The sequence below is a fragment of the Gobius niger genome (genome assembly GCF_951799975.1).
Source record: "Gobius niger genome assembly, chromosome: 18".
Lineage (NCBI taxonomy): Eukaryota > Metazoa > Chordata > Actinopteri > Gobiiformes > Gobiidae > Gobius > Gobius niger.
Window position 1 is genome coordinate 28,230,820 of NC_136869.1, and position 22,142 is coordinate 28,252,961.

The following is a 22,142-nucleotide window of genomic DNA, read 5'->3' on the forward strand; positions in this document are numbered from 1 at the left end:
AGAGAGAGAGAGAGAAAGAGAGGAGAGAGCAAAGAGACAGCGAGAGAGGAGAGAGAGAGAGGAGAGAGAGAGAGGAGAGAGAGAGAGGAGTGAACGGGCAACAGATGTTCGAAAAACATCTCCAGTCTTTGGGTGAACAGTCTAGATTTGGACACGAGGAGTGTGGCCTTCATGCTCGCCGCTCGTGTGCTTTAACATAAAGATAACTAAGGAATGAGCGGGTACTTTGTCGTCACGACGATACAAACACGTCACACCCCAGTTGAGGGCGTTCCAGTTATTGAAGTTAGAGGAAAAGATGCCTGTGTGTACCAAAACAACCCTTGTGCTGGCTCTGACAGAATGTAATGGCTAATGGAAGGGTGCCCCCGACCTTTGACCCTCCTTTACAGCAAGACCCAGTGTGAGGAGAAAAGGAGCCTCCGGGAAGGTTCGATTGCCACCTGGACGGGGCCTTTCAATATGGAGTTTGCATGTTCTCCCTGTGTCTGCTTAGGTTTCCTCCAGGCACTCCCCTACCACTAAAAACATGTACAATAGGCCAGGATGAGTCAGCGTGTGAGGGCTGATGGGAGTCCCTCAGCAGACAGGACTGAGACATCCAGTCTTTAACCGTTAAGGGCTCCAGGTACCTTTTTTTCTTTCCTTTTTTATCCATCTATATCTTTATTGAACTTTTAGACATTACAAAAACACACCCACAAAGAACCTAATATGGATAAATCAAAGTTTTCTATATGTAACATAATATTGGAAACAACATGCTAGTGAGGCGGTACTGTTGCTCATAGTTGAAAGATTTATTTTTTTTCAAAATAAAAATAAACAATTAATCAAGGTTAACAAGGAAGACCAGCTTCCCGAAATATATATAAAAAAAAAGGGTCCCATATCTTGAAAATGTCTTTTGTGAGCCTTTCAGTATGTACCAATTCTAATTAGGCAAATAAAGGACATCTCCAACCCAGTGCAGATGAGATGGTGGAGTGGCCGACTTCCATTTAAAAAGGAAAAATCGTATATAACACACACACATTTGACGAAGGGATCAAATGACTGTCTGGATCTGCAGGTGGAGCTCTCGGCGCTGTTATAAGTCGAGTTAAGGCGTGTCGTGACCTACACTGAGCTGTGCAGATCTGGTGTTTGTCCTGTGTTGGATTATGGTGCTGGGGTGTGGGGGTTACTGTAAACAAACCCACAGTGAAAAAGACTTTCTAGGTGTTCACAAAAACACCCCTAAGCTTGCTCTGTACGGGGAACCATGAAGTGAGGCATGCTTGTGACATGGTACGGTTATGGACACAAGACTGTCCAAACACATCTTTAAATGGGACCTGTCTAATAGATGCATTTGGAGTGTGCAGATGGAGAACATTTTTGTTGATGCTGATCTCCAGTGTATTTTTTAAAACAAGTTGAGATGTAATGTTGGAGAAATTAAAAAAGTCTTATATTTTGATTAAAGATCATTTTGGTCCTGAGCCCTATGTGACCCTGAACCTATCTAGAGGTCAGAGGTCAGTCTGTGCTCAGCTGAGGTCCGGGACTCTGCCCCTGGCTCTGGAGACGGGACAATTCCACTCGGTCCCAGAGGAGGAGCAAACTTATTGTTGTGTCAGTTAAATGATATTGAAAATGAATTGCATTTTGTGTTTTATTGTCCCTTATGGAGTCAATATGTATTGACTAGGTTCGGGAGCAGGACTCCGCCTCAACCTATCACACTTTGCACACCAACCACTCTTGCTTTCACCTAAACACGTCTCTAATTACTCACGAGCCATTATATGCCAAGCAAAGCCTTGTCATGTCAGTTTGTTTGAAACTGTCGACCCCACCCTCCCTCCCTTCATGTCTGTTCCATTTCAGCAATGATTCTCCTGCTTAGAAGGGGGGTCCCGAATAGCTGGGTTCATCCGAGACGGAGCCCCCACCCACAGTCTCGCCCAGTTTCACTCTACACTATAACCTTGTGAATAAAATCTTAATTGCACTTTGTTGTGGCGTGGTCCTTGCTAGTGAAGTATTATGAACCGAGAAGGCAATTATTTTGTAAACTGTCTGATGTTGCTGTACGTTTGTTTGAAATGTCCGATGAGGAAAGGCTTAAGTTCTTGTTCAAGTATCAGCCATTTCATTTGTCTAAGTTTGTGTTAAGTGGCTTACACGGAAGAGGACACTCTTTGTTTAATGCTTTTCTGATGTCTGCCTACATTTTTGTGTCTTATAAGCCCACGCGGCTGGGCACAATAAACTAAACTAAACTATAAAGGACCTCTCTCCTGAAGACAGTGAAATCCTTTCTTTCTTTTAAAAAAAAAAGTAATAACTTTCAGGATTTGGGATTGAATTCACCCAGAATTTGCCATTTTAATGGAAACGATTGCAAGAACCTCCCCCCCAAACGTAGTTAACCTGTGCCACACACAACAGCCAAGTCTTGAAGGTATTTCCTTGTTCTTTTGTTATTCAAAATCATTTTTTTTTATTTCAATTTGTACAGTGTAAAAGGTCACAACTGCTTCAATAATGGATATGACAGTTAAAAAACAAAACAAAATTGGAGTCTTGATATCCCATGCGTGGATAAGAACAGCACAATTCAAACAAATTCTGATATCAACACAATGTTCCAACATTTGTCTCAACAAAGTCCGATATATTTGAGTGACCTGAGTCTCAATAGAAAAGACAATTATAAAGATGATAAACAGAAATGCAAACATGAACATCACCAAATCGCTATGGAATATGTATATCATAAGCGTAATATAGATTCTGTGATCAACTGCAGATAATAGTCAAAACAAAGGATACACTAAAACGTCACACGCCATAAGAAAATACTCATCAGAATTAGACATATTCATAATCATCGATATACTTCACATAGATATTGTACAATTCCCTTTTTTCATGTCAGTAGAATGGATGGATGTTCAATGGGCTTTAGTCGACAGCAGCAAACACAGCTCAGCGAGAGCGCCGCTTCAATCAATGTCACCATTATTTTTTTTTCACATACAAAAATAGATACGTTCGGGGTCCACCCATCTGCGTCACAAACAAAGCCGTGTTATTGCTACAAAAGAATGGAACATGGCACGAGTCGCTCAGAGGGTGTCCTGCCAACCACGCCAACCTGTGGGCGGCACCGCCAAGATACACTTTAATAATGGGAGCTTCTCCTTAGAATGAAGTGTCCCCAAAATAAGCCTGTTGCACAACTTGGGTTGCCATGGAGATGAGGAGATGATGAATACTTTTATTCAAACAAGGACAGCATCTTATAATGACAAAAGTTAAAAAGTGAATTCTAAAAGCTGGAGGTTTTGCAACTATTCATAAAAAAAAAAATACAAGTACAACATATCACTAAAATGTACATACTAATGGGTAATCAAATATTTGTTGTGATTTTTTTTTATTTTTATGTCCTATGTCTTTATTTTTGAGCTATTTAACGCTTTGAAGCATTGAATGTATTTTTTTTTTGAAATACTATTTTTGCTCACATTAACTGAGTGCTGAAATTAGGGCACAGTAGAAAAGCCGACCTGACTCAATGATCGAAGGCGTCTTGTGGTGGGACTACACATCCCACAATGCACCAGGCGTAGCACGACTTCAGGAGCTTTGATATGACGCTAACCTGACACACAGAATACAGCACTGCAGACCAGACAGATGGGAGAACATCAGAGGGCAGATGGTGTAAATAAGGGGTAGGCAACGTCAGGCCCAGGGGCCAAATCCGGCCCTCCAGCACAGAACCTCTGGCCCTCAATATGATTTTGCGAAATATTATGCAAATTAGGGATCAAATACCTGTTAAAGTACTCTAAAAATGTGAGAAATAGTGTATTTTTTAAATGTCTTTGCAGAACATCCCACTTTGGCAAATATAATGTAAAACAGTGATTCTCAACTGGTGGGTCGGGACTCAAAAGTGGGTCGCGAGCCTACAGCTACAACTTTTTTTTCAATATTTTCCATCTGAAACTACACGGAAACACACTGGAGTCTGTTCAAATTAATATGTGTTGTTTTGATCATAAATACAGTCTTAAAGCAGTACTAAGTAACTATTGGCCCTAGAGGCCATAACCGCAACTGCAGGTGTTGTAGCATGTTGCAATTTTTTTACTTATTAATTGTCTTAGAGAGTAAATCCTACGCTGACGGGAAATACAAAGGGACAGAGGGATATTGTTCATCCAATTATACAATGGAGATGATTTTTTTCACTCAAACTTGGCTGCAAATACTGTTTAAGTGGTGCTAGTCCGCAGTTAGCTTTGCCCGTTAGCCTGTTAGCTTCTTCTTCGTGATTCCATTAGTGTGTATTGGTGACTCTGACCCGGTGGCAGTCAAGTTGCAATTGTGGTTTTCTGTCCAGAGACACCAGGGGGAGATTAAAGACCCCCAATCATCCCATGAACACTTTGGTGTTAGAGGGAAAGTCCCTTCCGCAGTCCCCCAGAGGGACAGCAGAAAGGATTTATTAAGGTAAACAAGTTACTTAGTACTGCTTTAAAAGCAAATCTACGGCTTGGTAAATAAAAAATGTTATGCGATACATGACAAATTACATTTTTATTTGGGTCACAGGTTGTCGTTAAGGTAATGGCGGGTCTCGGAGCCGGACCACTTTAAATGTGATGTAAAACATTGGCATTTGTAGATAATGGTTCTTAACTGTAGGCTGCAATGGTGAGGTTCGGCCCTCGGTGTTTTGGCTATGATGAAAATCGTCCCTCTGTGATGTGAACTTGCCTACCCCTGGTGTAAATGAACCTTCAACTTTACAAAATGATCTCATATTTGGTTCATGAGTCCCTTGATCAGTTTACACACAAACAACAGATTAGAATGAGGAAAGAGAATGCAACGACAGGCAGAGGTGATTGTCAAAAGCGCAACATAATCAGAATAAGACTTCCCCCTGAGTCCAGAGCAAAGCTGGGCTGATGGGTAAGTATTGTAACAGTCTTTATTCTCTGTGGATAGCATCTTTCATTTTGTAACTATTGAATGTATAGGGACATATAGTATATACATGTAAACAAAAAAACAGATCTGATTGTAAAAAGCATGGTATCGCCCATCACTAGGGAATGCTACATGTCAAGATCCCACGATCATGTCATCTGCCCTGGCCCTCGAGGTTAACACTTACACCTGCGAGTTACCCTGAAGATTCTTTGGCATTGGACGTGTCATCTGCTGCAATATGAGATATTAATGAGAGCATTTTGTTTTCCACTTTGGCTCTTCTTTTGCCAGTACAATTTTCATAAATATACAAATAATTTCCTTCAGTATTTCTGTCATATATTAGGGAACTCCAGCAACTAAAGATTAGCTACCTGATTTTCAACAAAGCAAGCACAATCCAACTGAAGTGTGATCATTCTGCACTGACGATACAAAGTTTGGGTGACAGCGATTTTCCAAAAGTTGAGGTGAACACATGCCCTCCAGGCATATCGCTTCCCCAAAGAACAAGTGTGCTTAGAATTTAACTATTTTTATCTATCGGGGGTAAGAGGTTGATTTGAGGTACTTTTGATTGTAATGTGAGCATCCTTTCTAATTTTGCATGAAAAAAGTAAAACATTTATCCAAAGTGATACTTAATGTTAATGGTCAGAGGAAGCATACAAAAAAACACTAAGGCAGGGGTCTCCAATAGGTCTGGCCCCAAAAAAATGTAATCTGGCCCATGGCTCATTTAACATAACATATGGATTGCTATATATGCACACATAGCATGGCAGGTGCAGCCTTGGCCTGTTGTAAAGAGGACACAACCGCTATAAATAACTTACACCATCTTAAAATATTTAAAAAAAAACATTGTATATAAACAGTATAATAACTAACTATTAACATATTTTTTTACTGGTGTTGGAAATGAATAGGTCTCTTCTGAAACATAGAAACAAGCAAGAAATGGGCGACCAGTCCAGCTTCACTGGCATAAGGCTCAGAAAGAGGTTTTGTTTGGGAAAAACTGGAAGCTTTAAAAGTTTGAAATTGGTACGAAAATATAGCAGTGATCAAGTTAAATCTAAAAGGAAATATGAAGAAAATGTTATTTTGGAAAAGTACTACTTTGTCACAGTGAATGTGCACTCTGAACCATGACCGTTATAAAGAACTCCAATCACAGTTGTCTGAGTGTACTTTTAGATCAGTCCCTTCATCTTACCACAGCATCCTTTATACCTTTAGGAGCTCACTGACCACAGGCAGTGCTATGTCTCTCAATAAAACTCCTGAGTGTCCTATCTTTACTCTAGAATTATTAGTGTTTTATATATTGTTTGCTCATCATTTTGACAATTTAAATGCTGACCGTTTTAGAGCCATGAGCACAGAATACATTTTTTGGATCTTTGACTTCTGTGAATTTATTTTGATTTAAAGTTTGAAACTCCTACTCTAAGTGTTAAGCAAACAGAAGCACAAGGACCATGTGCATCGTGTCTGTGGAGTTTACTCTCTTTAAATCACTGCTGAAGAACTGCAAGTATCTATTATTTATTTTCTTATTATTTTTCTCCTAAATGACAACAGTTACTTCCTACCAACTTGATTTGTGATTAAGTTGGTAGGAAGTTACAAGTTATCGGGGATTGCAATAGTAGTGGAGGGCGCTGTGTATTTGAGTAGACAGAGAAACTAAAAGTAAAAAGTAATACTTTATCAATAATACACACACATGACAAGGATGTCTCTTTTCACCACTCCTCTTTTGGGAACAGAGAAAATAGCATGGTCCAAACTTTGGTGTGAATTCTGGCGGGGCTGACTTCATGAGGAGCTCCTTGGAGGTGCAAATGCTGACCCAGGTGGTGATGTGGTGCTGAGATGGTCTCTGGTTCACAGTGGTCAGGAGCTGAGGAGATGCATAGATGGAGGAGGCAGAGGTCTTCAGGTCAGCAGACTGCGATGGGCAAAGGTCACACTTTTGGTTGGAAAGTCCTTTGTCACCCGGCCCCACCGATTTAGAGAATGTAGAGGCAACTGTCAGTATCTCCTGGGTTAAATGTTTGGAGGGAATTTTGGAACCCATTGCTCGCTATCTAATGGTTTAATTCAGGTCGTCCTCTTTCATATTTCAGGCGCAATTGTGACTTTGTAAACTAGTTGTGTGTGTTGAGTCCTATAAAATAAGTTGGATTTTGTTTCTAGTCCCTCAGCAGCCTGTTTTTTGTGAAAATATCCTGTACCCAATGTTTCCCATTTTCAGCTAAGTTTAAATTGAGGGTTGTGGTCCGAACTCATCAGCCGGCCAAGTCCGGAATGACACTGCTCTGTAGTTTTTACTCCCCTCAATAACAATCTAGGAATGGCCCTCGGGAGAGCAAGAGCTTTTTTACAATCGGCGGTAAATGACCAAAAAGTCATTGTGAGCTTTGTGATTCATAACCATCATCTAACATGTGTTAGCAGAATCGCTATCACGGCAACAACACAACAATACGGCCTTTGACTTCGTTTGTGAAGATCTACTGAAGATGTAATGTTTTTAAGATACATATAATACTTTCTACTCCATTACATTCCCACAAAAAAGTAGGAGTTTGAATAATAGTATTATTAATTGGAGCAGCTTTTACGTAAATGTTTTTACCATCAGCGCTAAATCCGAGTTTATGATAGTAAATAAAAGTACAGGTTTTCAAAACAGAACGGATGAGAAATGGGTTGAAAACAGGAAATATTGGGTACGGCGCCTTTAAGTGGCAAACTAGACTTGTGTCACTGCAGATGTTCCTTTTGTGAATGTCTGACCAAATCACACCTGTGGAGATGGTCACCCAGGTCAGAGGAGAGGTCAGAGGTCAGGGGGCAGACATGAGGAGGCGGGGCTCAGTCCTGGTGCGGAGAGAGGAGGGGGCGTGGCTCAGTCCCGAAGGTTTGATTGGACGGTGAAGAGCGTGGACGTCCAGTGGGTCTGCCACACAGCCGACTCCACGTCATGTGACCTCTGCGAAGGCGATGTGGTTCTGAAAGACAACGAGAAAAGAGTTTAGACCGAACTGTGTCCCCTCCATGTATCAAAGAGCGTTAGAACAGCACTCAGGATAAACAGGACTACATCACTCTCTTTTCTATAGAACAGCAGAGCACATTAAAGAGGAGAACACATTCATTACATCCCTAACATACAACAATAAAAAAAGAATGACAACGTTCTTTAAAAAAGTACTTCTGATCATTTATTTGCGTTGGGACATAAAAAACTTCGAGCCATCTGGGTCCATTTCAGGTCATCAGCAACTTTCTAAAAGTCCACTCTCGCTGGGAGTGGTGTAGGCCTACTCTAATCTCCTCCTAAATTAATTGAATCATCAGAAAAAGTGTCTATAATGCTGAACATTACTGATATTAAAGCAGTACTAATTAACTGATGCCCCTAGAGGCCATAAGCGCCACTGCAGGTGTCGTAGCTAGTTGTGACTTTTTTACTCATTAATTGTCCGTGAGAGTAAATACTTCACTGACAGAAAAGACAAAGGGACAGAGGGATATTGTTCACCCAATTACACATTTGAGATCATTTCTTTCACTCAAACTTGGCTGCAAATACTGCTTTAGTGGCGCTAGCCCACAGTTAGCTTTGCCCGTTGGCCTGTTAGCTTCTTCTTCGTGATTCCATTAGTGTGTATTGGTGACTCCAACCCGGTGGCAGTCAAGTTGCAATTGTGGTTTTCTGTCCAGAGACACCAGGGGGAGATGAAAGACCCCCCCAATCATCCCATTAACACTTGTATCACCCCCACAGGGACTACGGGGAGGATTTATTAAGGTAAACAAGTTACTTAGTATCGCTTTAATATGGGGAAAAATATATATCGTAAGTCTTCTGCCATAAGACATAAACATGGCCAAAATTGACGATATTTTCAGCAACGAAATCTAAATAATGATTAAAGCTTGTGAAGTCCAAGACTGATTAGTTTGGAGTCTGTAAGAGCTGAGAAGTTGTTGCATGAGATGAACAAAAACCTCAGCTTGAGAAAACCGGCCCTAAAGTTTAGTCACGTGTGTGCATGTGTGAGAACATTTCTCCGGTATGTCATCGTGGGCGTCTCCCTCAAAGGAAATGACCATATTTGGATTATAGAGTCATTTCGAGCACCTTGCGCAGCCGGACACATGGATATAAAATATGTCAATATTTGTGAATGGATAAGCGTGGGAACCCGGCTTTTGCGGCATAAACTCCAGCTCCCTCGTGACCAAACATCATGAAATAAGAATCGTACGTATCGTGGCTTCTCGACTGTAAGCTCCAGTCGAGAAGCTTTTAGATTTGAGTAAAACTGGAGCAAGATTCCAGTCAATATGTGACTATTTGGGTTTGCCTTTTCTGTCATATAGCGACTCTGAAGGACGGCCATGACGTAAAAATACCCATTGTGTCACATTTTGACTAAAAAGGTTCAAAACGAGGTGTAGTCCCTTTAAGGTTAAAATGTGTTCACTGACTTTCCTTCTTTGTGCCAAGTGTCTGCTGAAAGTTGGAGGTTTTAAAAGCCCTCAGTCCTTTAACAATATACCACCAGCACATCTACATCTAGTCGCAGAATCTCTAACTCCCGAGTATAAAAGGAGCCCTGTGAAGCCCTTGCCCCGCGGTACTAAAGCGATACATAAGTTGTCCACACGTGTAATGAGTGGACGTTCAAAGTGGGCCGTCCTCGTCCGCTGCTGTGCTGTTATTGTTGCGTCGAGCCTCTCGGCTTTAGAGTGTTAATCTCTGCCGCTGGTCTCTACAGCTCATTTCGGCGCCGATATTAGCATTTAGATTGGAGGATTAGCTCTTAGATGGGCCGTGCAACAGTTTAGCGCTAAAGGCCGCCAAAGAGTCCGGCGCGTGATTAAAACCTCGTTATGAGCTGAGCAAAAGCGCTGAAACCGTCGGCGCTGAGAGATTTGGAGCCAATCGCAGCCGCCTGAAGGGTGTAATAAAGAACTATGGGAATGTGCTGCGCCTTCCAGCGGATTCAGATATTTATAGAGTTACTCGGCCGCTGTGTCAGGGCTGAGATATTAGCGCCGCTCTGACCAGTGGAACATATGAAGTCACGAGTAACAGACACATCAGCGGAATGGAGAGAAGGGGCCGCATCATCCTGGCATTAAGACAGTTTCACCCCGTGGATCTGGACAACGGGTCAGCTCACAAGAGGCATGAGCAAACCCTCCAGCAAACTGCAGGAGGAGCTTTTGGTTTGACTTTAGTTTCATTATACTGACCAAAATCTGAATCACTTTGTTAACCTCTTACCGAGCACATTTTCTCTTCTTCTAGGCTGTAAACTAACTGCCGTTTTCAAAATGTTTCAAAATGTCTGACTGATTGAGATTTAATATATTCTTAAAGGTGTGCTTTCTCATTCAATCCATTCAGAGTAATGTGTTACAGGTTTGTTGTATTGTATTGTATTGTATTGTAACATAAGTGTATGTCCCAGCCCTAATTATACTGTGTCTAAGGAAATAAGCAGGACCACCTCTGCCTAAGCCTTCTCCAGCACGGGGTTAAGATCTGGGCACTGACACTCTTTCACGAGTGAGCCCCATGAATCCTGGCGTTGACATCTTGGAATACGCCTACGTCATCAGGGAAGAAGAAACCCATTGATGGAATATCCTGGTCATTCTAGAGGTCGTCAGCTGATCTCAAAATGTTGCTGAGCCTCGACGTGACCAACAGGATCATACCAATCCATGTGTATTTTACTCAATAGTTTATCAGCCATAGATTTATATGGGAAAGTGCAGTGTCACAAGATACAAGGCTCACTGCTTCTCGTTTCAGAATTTGGAAATATCTTATAGTTTCTTTGTAGGTAATGCTGCGTATTTTGACCACGGGAGGCTCCGGTGTGCGGAGTCTTTGTCCGACTCTGTACGCCGTCTGTAGCCTGATATTCGCTACAATAAACTTGGTCTAAGCTAACATTCTCTCTTTGAATCATCGCACAGTGGAGACGAGAGCGGCTCATGACTTTACAATCCCCACGTCGCGCAATGTGACATCTGAAAATCTTATAAGACAAAGTATCACACAGTGTACACCAGGCCTAAGAGAGGCACTGCAGTCAAATACATAGATGAAATAAAAGATATTAACTGGAAACTTGTGAATCCACAGCCAGATGTAGTAAATATGAAGCCCAGAGGAAAGAGCAGGCCCGCGGAGGCCCGCGGAGGCCCGCGGAGGCCCGCGGAGGCCCGCGGAGGCCCGCGGAGGCCCGCGGAGGCCCGCGGAGGCCCGCGGAGGCCCGCGGAGGCCCGCGGAGGCCCGCGGAGGCCCGCGGCACACAGAGGCACACAGAGGCACACAGAGGCCCACAGAGGCCCACAGAGGCCCACAGAGTCACACAGAGGCCCACAGAGGCCCACAGAGTCACACAGAGGCAGACAGAGGCACACAGAGGCACACAGAGTCACACAGAGGCACACAGGCGGTTTGCCTTTTGCTCCTGAAGCGGCTGAGCCAGTCCAGGCCACGCAGCCAGCTCACAAAGGTCAGCACCTTCTCCTTCAGGTCCCAGCTCTGCTCCTCCTCACTGTCCGTCTCCTATGGCGAGTGTGGAGTCAGTGAGTCAGATATTGAGCAGCACTGACCGGAACAGGGTGAGGATATTATGAATGTTTTTCGGACGTCCTAGAATCGCTTCTCTCACTGAGCATGTAGCAGGTATCACTGTTCAGAGGTGGTCATTGACAAAGTAAACGTCCTTACATGCACACAGTAGGTGGCGCTGTACAGACCATCTGTCAAATGCCACGGACTCACAACAAGACAGAAGATTTGTCCCCGTCGTGTTGCCGTACATAAAGCACAATGCAAAGGGTTTTTCACCACTTACTTAAACCGAAGTGAAACTTAAATCGCTGACTGGACTGGGCTTGGTAAAATAGAGCAGTGTTCCGAAGCTTTCTCCGAAGCTACCCCTTATATTGTTTATTTATAATCCTCCTATATTGAGGATCCTGCCAAAATGATATCACAGTGAACAACTATACAAAACAAGGTATTTTTTTTCTCAAATCCAAAGATTTTCTCAAAAAACATTTTTTTAAATGACCTTTCCCTTTAAAGGTCCTATATCATGCAAAATCGACTTTTTAGAGCTTTTAGCCATGTTGTTATGCTATTTCCTTATCAAAAACACCCCCAGAGTGGTTTGTGGCTTCATTCACGCAGCTCTCAGTAATCCTCCTGAATCCTGCTCTCTGAGGCTCCGCCCTCTCCTGGTGAACGACTGAGTGTTCAGTTGTGTCGTAACAGCGGAACGGAAGTGCTCAAAGTCTGTAATGTAATGTCTTAATTCTATGCTTACGGCCTGATTTTAATTTGTAAAACAGCTTTTTCATTATTTCTGTCGTAAGAGAGAAACAAAGAGAAAAAAATGTAAAAAATGTAAAAAAAAAAAAAAAAAAAAAAAAAAAGGATGTGCCCGAGGCGCTTCCAGGTCAGCTGAGGCCAAAACAAACACATCGCGTCTGAACAGATCAGTCATGTTTGCGCTGCAGCTGAAGATGGAGCTCGTTACCTATTCTGGACACACCTGTTTTTTTTATTCTTAACTAACGATAATGTCACGGGCGGAGAAAAAGAAGCGCGTTTGGCTACGAGGACGAGGAGTTTATATTCAACCCTTTTCAGGAAGAGGCCACTCAGCTGTTTGTTTCTCCGGGATTCAGCGACTATCACCAAAATGGTGTTTTTCTGTGACTGTCACTGATGGATGTTTGGTGAACCTTCACCAGAATCAAAGTGGATTAACTTTTATAACCAACGCGAGTCCCATAATGTAAACAGCGATGGACCAGAGCGGTGAGTCAATCCAAACGTGTGTTAGCTTGTGTGTTAGCATATTAGCATGTGTGTTAGCCATTTATGAAGCTGTGTTGGAGATGACAACTCCGTATAACTGCATCGTGAAGTGACTTCACTTATTGCTGTTTATTTATTGCAGAGAGGGGGCGGAGTTAACTGAATCGAAGCGTTGTGTCTTCCGGGTTTGAAAAATACCTCCAGAAAACACTTATATTTATCACAAAAATGAGTGCTCCATAGTGGTAGAGGTACAATATATCATATAAATGCCTATACTTAACTTTGGAATGGCTAAAATAGCAGGATATAGCCCCTTTAAATAAATGTTCAGGTCTTGGGCCAGTTTGGTCTCTAACAAGGATGTTTCACTTCTATTCACAGAAGCTTCTTCTCAGTCAGAATGTGACACCAAACCTCAGGAGGAGGGGACAGGACTGACCACACCCACCTACTGACCATTAACATTAACAACCAAGAGTCGTTCACCTGACCTCAGTGAGGAGGCTGCCGTTTCAGTGGTCACATTCTGACCACATGACCACGGGAGAGAAGAAGAAGCCTCTGTCCTCAACTCACTCAACCCAGTCCAGTCGAATATTTAAGTTTCACTACAGTGAACACTTAAACAGAGTTCTACTTTATAATTATGTTAAATACTTCAGCACTTTCATTTGAGTAATAACTCAACTTCTACTTTTACTGCCGTAATGTTTGACCAGTAATATCTGTACTCTTACTTAGGATAAAATCAAGTACCCGGACAGTGCTTTAGTCTAAGTCCAAGATACAAAAACAGCAAATGATGTATCATTATATCCTTAAATTTGAGCTGAGTTTTGGTTCTTGAGCACTTCCAGTCAGCACAAGAATCCTGCGGGTCCTACCAAAGTCCAAAGAGTCACACTTTAAGACAGTTCCTATAGTGTCCTGGACCCCTGGGTTATTGTATCTTGAAGTATAAGTATCTTTAAGTGTGACTCTTTGAACTTTGAACTCCCGCCCTCTTTGGCAGGACTGGCAGCGTCTTCTGGGCCGGAGCCTGGGCCCTGTGTGTGGCACAGCTGTCCAGGAGCATGGTTCTGTGTTCTGTGGATTATTCATCAGGACGCTCCCGTTTTAGAGGCACATTCATCAGCCTGAGCGAGGCTCTGACCTGGGAGGACATATACTTCTCCATGGGACTCTCCACCCGGCCCAGGTGCAGGGGGATGGGGCTGGGCATCTGCTCCGGGACAGGGGGGTCGTCGCCCAGCAGCAGCTTCCCCTTGAAGTTATGCACCACACACACCACCTGAGAACAGGGGAGACATGATCTCACACTCTCATAGTTAGACGTTGCTATATTGACCATAAATCATTTATCTAGTTTCCCTTCCTGGTTCTAAGCCCCTCCCCTCACTCCCCTTCTGCATAGCTGCTGCCATGAAAAAAGAGAAAGACTGCGTGTTTTTGCCCCTGCAGCACTTAAACACAGGCCTATTGCAAATAACTTCATTTCAACCAAAAGCTCAACTAAGATTCTCATTTTATAAAATACTTCAAGAAACTAAACTTTGAGGAATAGCATCTATATATTGTAACTTGAAGTGCAACAATTGCAGCTTAAAGGGGCTAGATGCAAGTTTGTGATTTTATACTCACCACTGCCACCTCAGGCCTTATTCGTAACTGCAGCTTCAATATTAAGCTCGTGCATGACGGCACTTCGGACCCGAATTAAAACCTTTTTGAGTGACAGTGCAGGATTTTAGAGGCAGTTGTGGTGAACAGGTCTGAGCTCATTCTACACATTAGGACATGGCTGGAGCATGTAGGGGGAGGAAAATACATACTTTTAACATTTTTAAACTCCGTATAGTCCCTTTAATACATATAGGACTGTTTGGTAACAGTTATCTTCACATGTTCATTAAAATATTGAGAGCATATGACTGTATCTCTGCACATCTCCGCCATATTAGCATGATGCTAACATGCTGCAGTCAAATCTCTGGTTTCTCACTATGCTTCAAACATAAATATTATTTTTAGTAAATTAATTCAAATTCAGAAATGATGAAAGCAAAAGGAAACCTGAGTCTCAGCTCAGTTGCACCCTTCAGCTCTGCAGGAGCCTACCCCCCCAGCGCCCAGAGGAGAAAGCAACCGCCCCGGCATTGTGGGTAGAGGAAGATGTAGGTCACACTCCCTGCGGCTGCGGCTCCAGTCAGCCTGCTCCGCTCTCTAACAGGCAGAGACATCCGCCCGGCGTCCGGCGCAGGGTACAGAGGGTCAGCACGAGCACAGCTACAACTGTATGGACTGACCTCAACTGAACATCTCACTGAGCCAGAGAGCAGCAGGACAGCCTGGGTGACTGCTGCACCCATGCCCAGGCCACTTTAGAGAGTGTGGAACTTTACGGCATTCAGGTCTGGTTTGGAAATCGGTCGGTGCAGTCTGAAAGCAAACCTTCAAATCAGATGAGAACTGCTCTGAACAGTGAGTGACCAAAGAAAACCATCAACCTCCCTGAAGAGTGAGACTTCCAGATGCTCCTTCTGCCATAGGTTCAGGAGCCAAAGTGCAAACACAACAGATTTACAAATTCATTCATCTCGTCCTCCATATGCTTCATTAGAACGTGTAGGAGCATTTCACTCTTTTATTATTTTGAGCTCTGACAGTCATTGGGTTTTTGTTTTTACTACAGTGTATGATTGTTTTGTGGATGTGTCCAAAGCAGCACCATGTTCCCAACACAGATTTCCCCATTGAGGGACAATAAAGTATAGTATATCATACTATGATATACTACTATACACATATCATGTGGCAGGGGGTCAGCCTTCTTTGGAGCAGGGGCCAGTTTGATGAAAACAGTGGTGGTTGTGGTTTGGAACAGACAAAACCTTTAGCCCAATTGTAATAATATAATAATATGATAATAGTGTTCATTTACTCAAACTTATATGGGCGTCGTGATACTTTTCATTTCCCACAGAATGTTGCATTGTAGATATTCAGCTTCAGTCGCAGAGAGAGACGCATCACCACAGGATGCACTCTCTGACAGTAACCTTAAAGTTCGCTTTACGATGCATCTTTACCAGCCATTTAGCTTCACTCCCGCCTCCTGCTCTCGGTCTATTGGACCTTCGGCTGCGTCTTTGTGCTGGAAAGGGAAGGTGTCATTCTCTCCTGTGTGTGTTAACAAAGACACAGTGGAGACCGTGGGAACTGGCTGTGGGCAGGGCCGACTGGGAAATGGGGTTTAAATTCATCTGATGCTAATGATCACCAGGCTGAGAACAAAACTCATCTGGGCCTTGTGACACATGGGATTGGATATAATACTATATTAATTTATATCAAAGATCCAACACCTGATCCAATAGCCAAAATAATGTCTTGCTATTTGCTCTTAATTTAATTGTGTTTTAGTCAGTGGCTGTGAGATAAGTTCTTGTCTTTATCCAAAACATTCCCAAACATAAGCCTCCTAAACTCTTCACTCTTCACAAGCAGCTCAGGCTCACCTTCATCTCTGTGGAGGCACAGACGTGTGAATCCAGAGGTGAGGGAGTTTCTATGATCATGTGTGCAGCGCCGAGGGAATGGAGTGATTTGCTCTGTGGCTAACGCAATGCAAACGGAGAAAAAAGGAATAGTCCTTTGCGGAGGCTGCTTTGTAAACTCTGATATTTTCACTGTACATCCACGATCTACCGCGCACCCCAACTCAGTCCCTGTCTGGTCTCCCACACACGCTCCGGAGTGTCTGCAGCGTCCTCCTGCACTTACCAGGAAGGTGGCGATGGCGGTGCCGATGATGTAGCCGGCGATGACGTCCGCCCAGTGGTTGCGGTACTCGGCCACGCGGTTGAGCCCGGTGAGGAAGGCCAGGCACATGAGGCCCAGGGACAGCACCGGGGAGGCCAGGCGGGTGTTTTTAGACTTCATCACACACGTCACGTACATCTGCACATGGGAACACGGGACAGACAGGTGATTTTAATCCTATGAACCATGGCAAAAACAGGGACTGTGTTGGAAAAACTAAAATGTATTATTAATACAAAGCTAAGACAATGGCTCTGTTTTATGAATGAACTCGTTCCCAGAGGAGCTGTCCGTGGTGCTGAAGATTCTACTCGCCTCAAAGTGCTTCCTCTTAGCTTTTCTCCTCTGTCTCCCAAAGAAAACATATTTCACATGTATTTACTGATTTACCACCATGAGTGTGAGAGTATAATCTTTCAAATCGTTCTGACTGAAGGAAATAGAAGCAGAACTGGAGAGCCCTTCCTTACAACATTTCCACAAATCATTTGTCACAGCCTTTGTTCTGGCGCAGATTTTGGCTCATACTATCGCAGACTGTCACTCATATTGTTTGGGCGGCACGGTGGCTCAGTGGTTAGCACTCGCGCCTCACAGCTAGAAGGTCTGGGTTCAATCCCCACCTGCACGGGGCCTTTCTGTGTGGAGTTTGCATGTTCTCACTGTGTCTATGTAGGTTTCCTCTACCACTAAAACATGTACAATAGGTTCCACCCTGGGGCCAGGACTCCCCTGAAAGAGATATTCACAATCTCAGTAGGGCTTTCCTGGTTAAATAAAGGTCAAATGAAAATAAAATAAAACACATATTATGCACTTGGCACTGCTTTCCATGTTAACCTCTTAACCCCCATCCGAACCAAGCACAGTTTCTCCAGTTCAACATTACCCAAATCTAAAGGCTTCTTCACCTGAGGGCAGGGCAACACCTCATTTGAAAGCTAAGGCCTACAAAGCTCATCTTGGCTTCTTTCACGTTATTGCTGCGATTTAGTCATGTTTTCGTTGCTTTTTTGTAGTGTTTTTATTTTTTTGGTGTAATGTAAGTGTGATGAAGTCACAAAAATGTCACAACACAAACGAGGTAAGAGTTTAGGTCTTAGCTTTCAAATGAGGCGTTACCCTGGCCTATAGGCTGTCAGCTCTAGTCGAGAAGCTTTTAGATTTAGGTAAACCTGAACTGGAGAAAATGCGCTTGGTTAAAGTGGGGGTTAAGCGATTGAACAAAATAGAGAAAAAAACACAATACTTTTTAATCAACTACAGAGTAAAGACGATTTATTTTATTTATTTTTTTCATCAAAGCTCAAAAGAGTGGCATCACAGGCTTTAAAGCAGTGGTTCTCAGCTAGGCCTTTCCCTGCATCATTTCTTTCAATACTTATCTGCTGAAAAAGTATAATAACGATGTCTGTTATAAAGACTGTTATCAGCTTGGTTTCATCATCAACTGTTTAGCCTTCTCTAATGCGTATTTAACAGTACTTACCATATTTTGATTTCTATTAGCCAAATTAGATTCTTATTTGGGTCTTCCAAGCTTGATGTTGGATCCCGACAACAAGTCTGTTGAGAACCACCGATTTGAAGAGCCTAAAGTTAGAATGAAGTCTGAACATCATCTGATTCATGTTTCACGATGTCTGAGACGGCGATCATGTGAGCAGGTCATGTGACTGTGTGTCCTGATGACTGGGCTGAAGGGCCTGCAGTCACATGACCTCTCCCTCTGCTGCGTTCACGGATGTGAGGGGCAGTGGGCCGAGACGGAGCGGAGCTTTGATCTAGCACATTCATTCATGTGTCAGTCATGTCTCCTGTCATGTCTCCCTGTCCTTAAAACAGCGCCTCCTGTGGCTCGGACTGAGTTGCGTTTGCCCCTGAGTGTGAGGTCAGGCTGTACTTCCTCTCCTCTATCTCCTGCGCCTCATAAATCCTGCAGTAATGGCCTGTGCATCATGTCGCTGTCAGGGAGAGCGCGGCGAGCAGACGGAGACACGGGCGTCCAGCACCACATTCAAACGATTTATGATGTTGTACAATATATCCTCGCTTTCTACTCCACTTTGCTCCGCTCCTTCAACTCGACACGCGCTCTCCTTTTATGGGCAGTGTGATGGAACCGAGAGCAAAAACTATTGCAGCCCAAAGAAACTTCCAACCACATAAGGTGCACAAGGTCAAAGAATGAACAGTATCCAAAGTACACAAACTGCTCACAGATACAGGAACAAGTGTCTTTGGACTACATACTGTATATATATAGCCTATATATATATATACACTGCTCACAAAAACTTAGGGCACACTCAAAAAACACAATGTAACTCCAAGTCAGTCAAATTTCTGGGATATCAGACTGTCCACTTAGGAAGCCACGCTTATTGTGAATCAATTTCACTTGGTGTTGTGGAAATTAAACAGACAACAGGTGAAAATGAGAGGCAATTAGCAAGATCACTCCAAAGAGGAATGGTTTTGCAGGTGGTGACCACAGACCATTTCCCTGTCTTCATCCTTTGTACCGTATTTTTGGAACACTTTTGCATTTGTCCAGTGTTCTCACCACTAGAGGCATCATGAGGAGCATCTACAACCTACAGAAGCTGCTCAGGGAGTGATGCTCATCCAAAATGGCACGTCCATTCGTGCTGTGGCAAGAAGGTTTGCTGTGTCTCCCAGCGCAGTGTCCAGAGCATGGATGAGATACCAGGAGACAGGCCAGGGGCTGGGGGGGCCGACCGAGGTCAACAACCCAGCAGCAGGACCGCTATCTGCTCATTTGTGCACGGAGAAACAGGAGAAGCACTGCCCGAGCCCTACAAAATGACCTCCAGAGGGCCACAAATGTGCATGTTGGTCCTCAAACGGTCAGAAACCGACTCCATGAGGGGGGTATGAGGGCCCGACGTCCACAAGTTGGGCCGGTGCTTACTGCCCAACACCGTGCAGCCCGATTGGCATTTGCCCGAGAACACAGCGATTGGCAGATTGGCCAATGGTGCCCTGTGCTCTTCACGGATGAGAGCAGGTTCACCCTGAGCACATGTGACAGACGTGACAGAGTCTGGAGACGCCCTGGAGAACGTTCTGCTGCTGCAACATCATCCAGCATGACCGGTTTGGTGGTGGGTCAGTGATGGTCTGGGGAGGCATTTCATTGGAGGGCCGCACAGCCCTCCATGTGCGAGCCAGAGGTTCCCTGACTGGCATTGGGGACCGGGATGAGATCCTCAGACCTATTGTAAGACCATATGCTGGTGCTGTGGGCCCTGGGTTCCTTCTGATGCCTGATAATGCCAGGCCACATGTGGCAAGAGTGTGTCAGCAGGTCCTGCATGATGAAGGTATTGATGTTCTGGACTGGCCTGCCCGTTCCCCAGACTTAAATCCAATAGAGCACATCTGGGACATCATGTCTCGGTCCATCCATCAACGCCACGTCGCACCACAGACTGTCCAGGAGCTGACTGATGCTCTAACCCAGGTCTGGGAGGAGATCCCTCAGGAGGACATCCGTGGTCTCATCAGGAGCTGCCCAGGCGTTGTAGGGAGTGCATTCAGGCACGTGGAGGCCACACACACGACTGAGGATGATACAGACTCGTTTGGAGGAATTTCTACAGAATTTGGATCAACCAGTGACCTGATTTGTCACTTTGATTTTGACTATAATTTTGGATCCAGACCTCCAGGGGCTGAGAATTTGATTTCCATTTATCATTCTTATGTTATTTTGTTCTCAACACATTGCCCTACACTATGAATAAAGATTTTCATCCGAAAAATCGAATTGATTGACATCTAGGATGTGTTTTTTGAGTGTGCCCTAAGTTTTTGTGAGCAGTGTATATAAATAAACATCCCACATTCGACATGTTCACCGTGACATTTGTCTCATCGTTTTGGTCTGACCCTAAACCGTCCTCGCTGTTGCCGTTGTTATTAAACATGTACACGCATATGAAAGATGAAGGCCTCAGACTGCAGCTGCTCACTGTATGTGTACAGTAAGTCATCCAGGTGCCAATTGTCAGCAATATTTCCCACTCCAATACTGGCCTTATGCAAAACTAATCACCAATAATTCAAACATTTACAAAATCTGTTCTGTTTATTCCAGGAGCAGCTCATGTACTGATACAAACCCAGCCTGTATGTTTTTGCCACACTTTGTCTGCCGCATCCAGATCCTAGTTATTAAAAATCCAGTCCATGTTTTGTGCTAAACTCCAGGAAACACACCCATGCGGATTATTCCTCAAAGAACATGGATCTTCCCAAAATAAATGTAAATCATCTTTTCAAACTACACAAGTGTTAAGCCTTCACTAAACCTTTTCTTTATGGAGTATGACAATATGTAGCTGCTCTTGTTCTGCTTGTCGTCTGCTGAAGTCTGCTATATCAGCCCACTGCGAGAGGAAGAACCACCTCATGGACCGTGTTATCGGCGCAGAGAGAAACAAGCACCACCTTTGGATCAGAGAAGCCATCGAGATCCTGTGAACCGGGATGAGGGGAAGTACCAGCTTTCTCACGCCTGGGCACAGTTCTGAAGAAGTGGGACTGCAGATGGTGCTGTCAGCCTGATACTACGAGCAGGAAAACTGAGCCACAAACTGGTTCAGTGTCACAGCAACACGACATGACAGCTCTGAGGAAGGAAGAACATGTTGTCATCGATACTAGACCTAATGAACCTAATTGAGTTTCCATGATAAATGTGCATAACAAAAGCAAATGTACAGTACATGCATTTCCATCAAAGGGTTTTTGCCAAAGAAGAGCACTGGTTACCTAGTTACAGCAGTTGGCTGAATGCCGCAATTTTTGTCTAAGTTTTCTACTGAAGATCAGGAGTGCCTGTGTCTCTGGGCAAGTTTTTAGTCACTAACTTAGTCCATTAGTGACAATGCACTGTTCTTAGCATGAACGCAGCAGCAAAGACACTGCAGTGATGTTTGAGCTCCTGCATCGGGGACATATTTTGTTGACAAGAGACGACCTGCGACTGATGGATTAGTCTTCTTCTTCACTTCTGTCCACAGGTCAGCTCCGCCAACTGTCACATGTCCTTCTAATTTGCTACGTCAAACATTATGCGAAAAACCTCTTTCCATCTTCTTCTTGTTTTTCAATGAAACTCATGGATGGTGTTGTGTCTCGGGGCTCTCTGAATCACTGACATCAATCTCAGATACCTGTGATGATTAGTTTTCAGGTTAAGCCCCGTTAAGGGAAAAACTACTGAAAAAGGACGTGCCACATTATTAAGCAGACCACCATTTTCAATCAATATGGGAAAGAAAAGGGATCTCTGCTGATGAAAAGCGTGACATAATTGAATGCCTTGGACTAGGTTTGAATACCATAGATATTTTACGAAAGATGAAGAGAGCACACACAGGCTTGTGCAGATAAAGGCACAATATGGACAGTTTCT

At 43.7% G+C, this 22,142-nt stretch overlaps 1 protein-coding gene across 1 annotated transcript in view; it reads right to left on the reverse strand.

Annotated features, from left to right (window-relative positions):
• Positions 1 to 7,565: 7,565 nt before the first annotated feature.
• The window catches only part of plppr5b (phospholipid phosphatase related 5b), a 40,520-nt gene continuing 25,943 nt past the window's right edge, over positions 7,566 to 22,142 (reverse strand). Inside the window, exons 4-6 of the mRNA XM_079575972.1 lie at positions 16,658 to 16,834; positions 14,028 to 14,165; positions 7,566 to 8,021 (exon numbers count right to left, since the gene is read on the reverse strand). Of these exons, the coding sequence (XP_079432098.1) occupies positions 7,992 to 8,021; positions 14,028 to 14,165; positions 16,658 to 16,834 (345 nt within the window). The 3' untranslated portion in view covers positions 7,566 to 7,991. The remainder of the gene's footprint in view (positions 8,022 to 14,027; positions 14,166 to 16,657; positions 16,835 to 22,142) is intronic.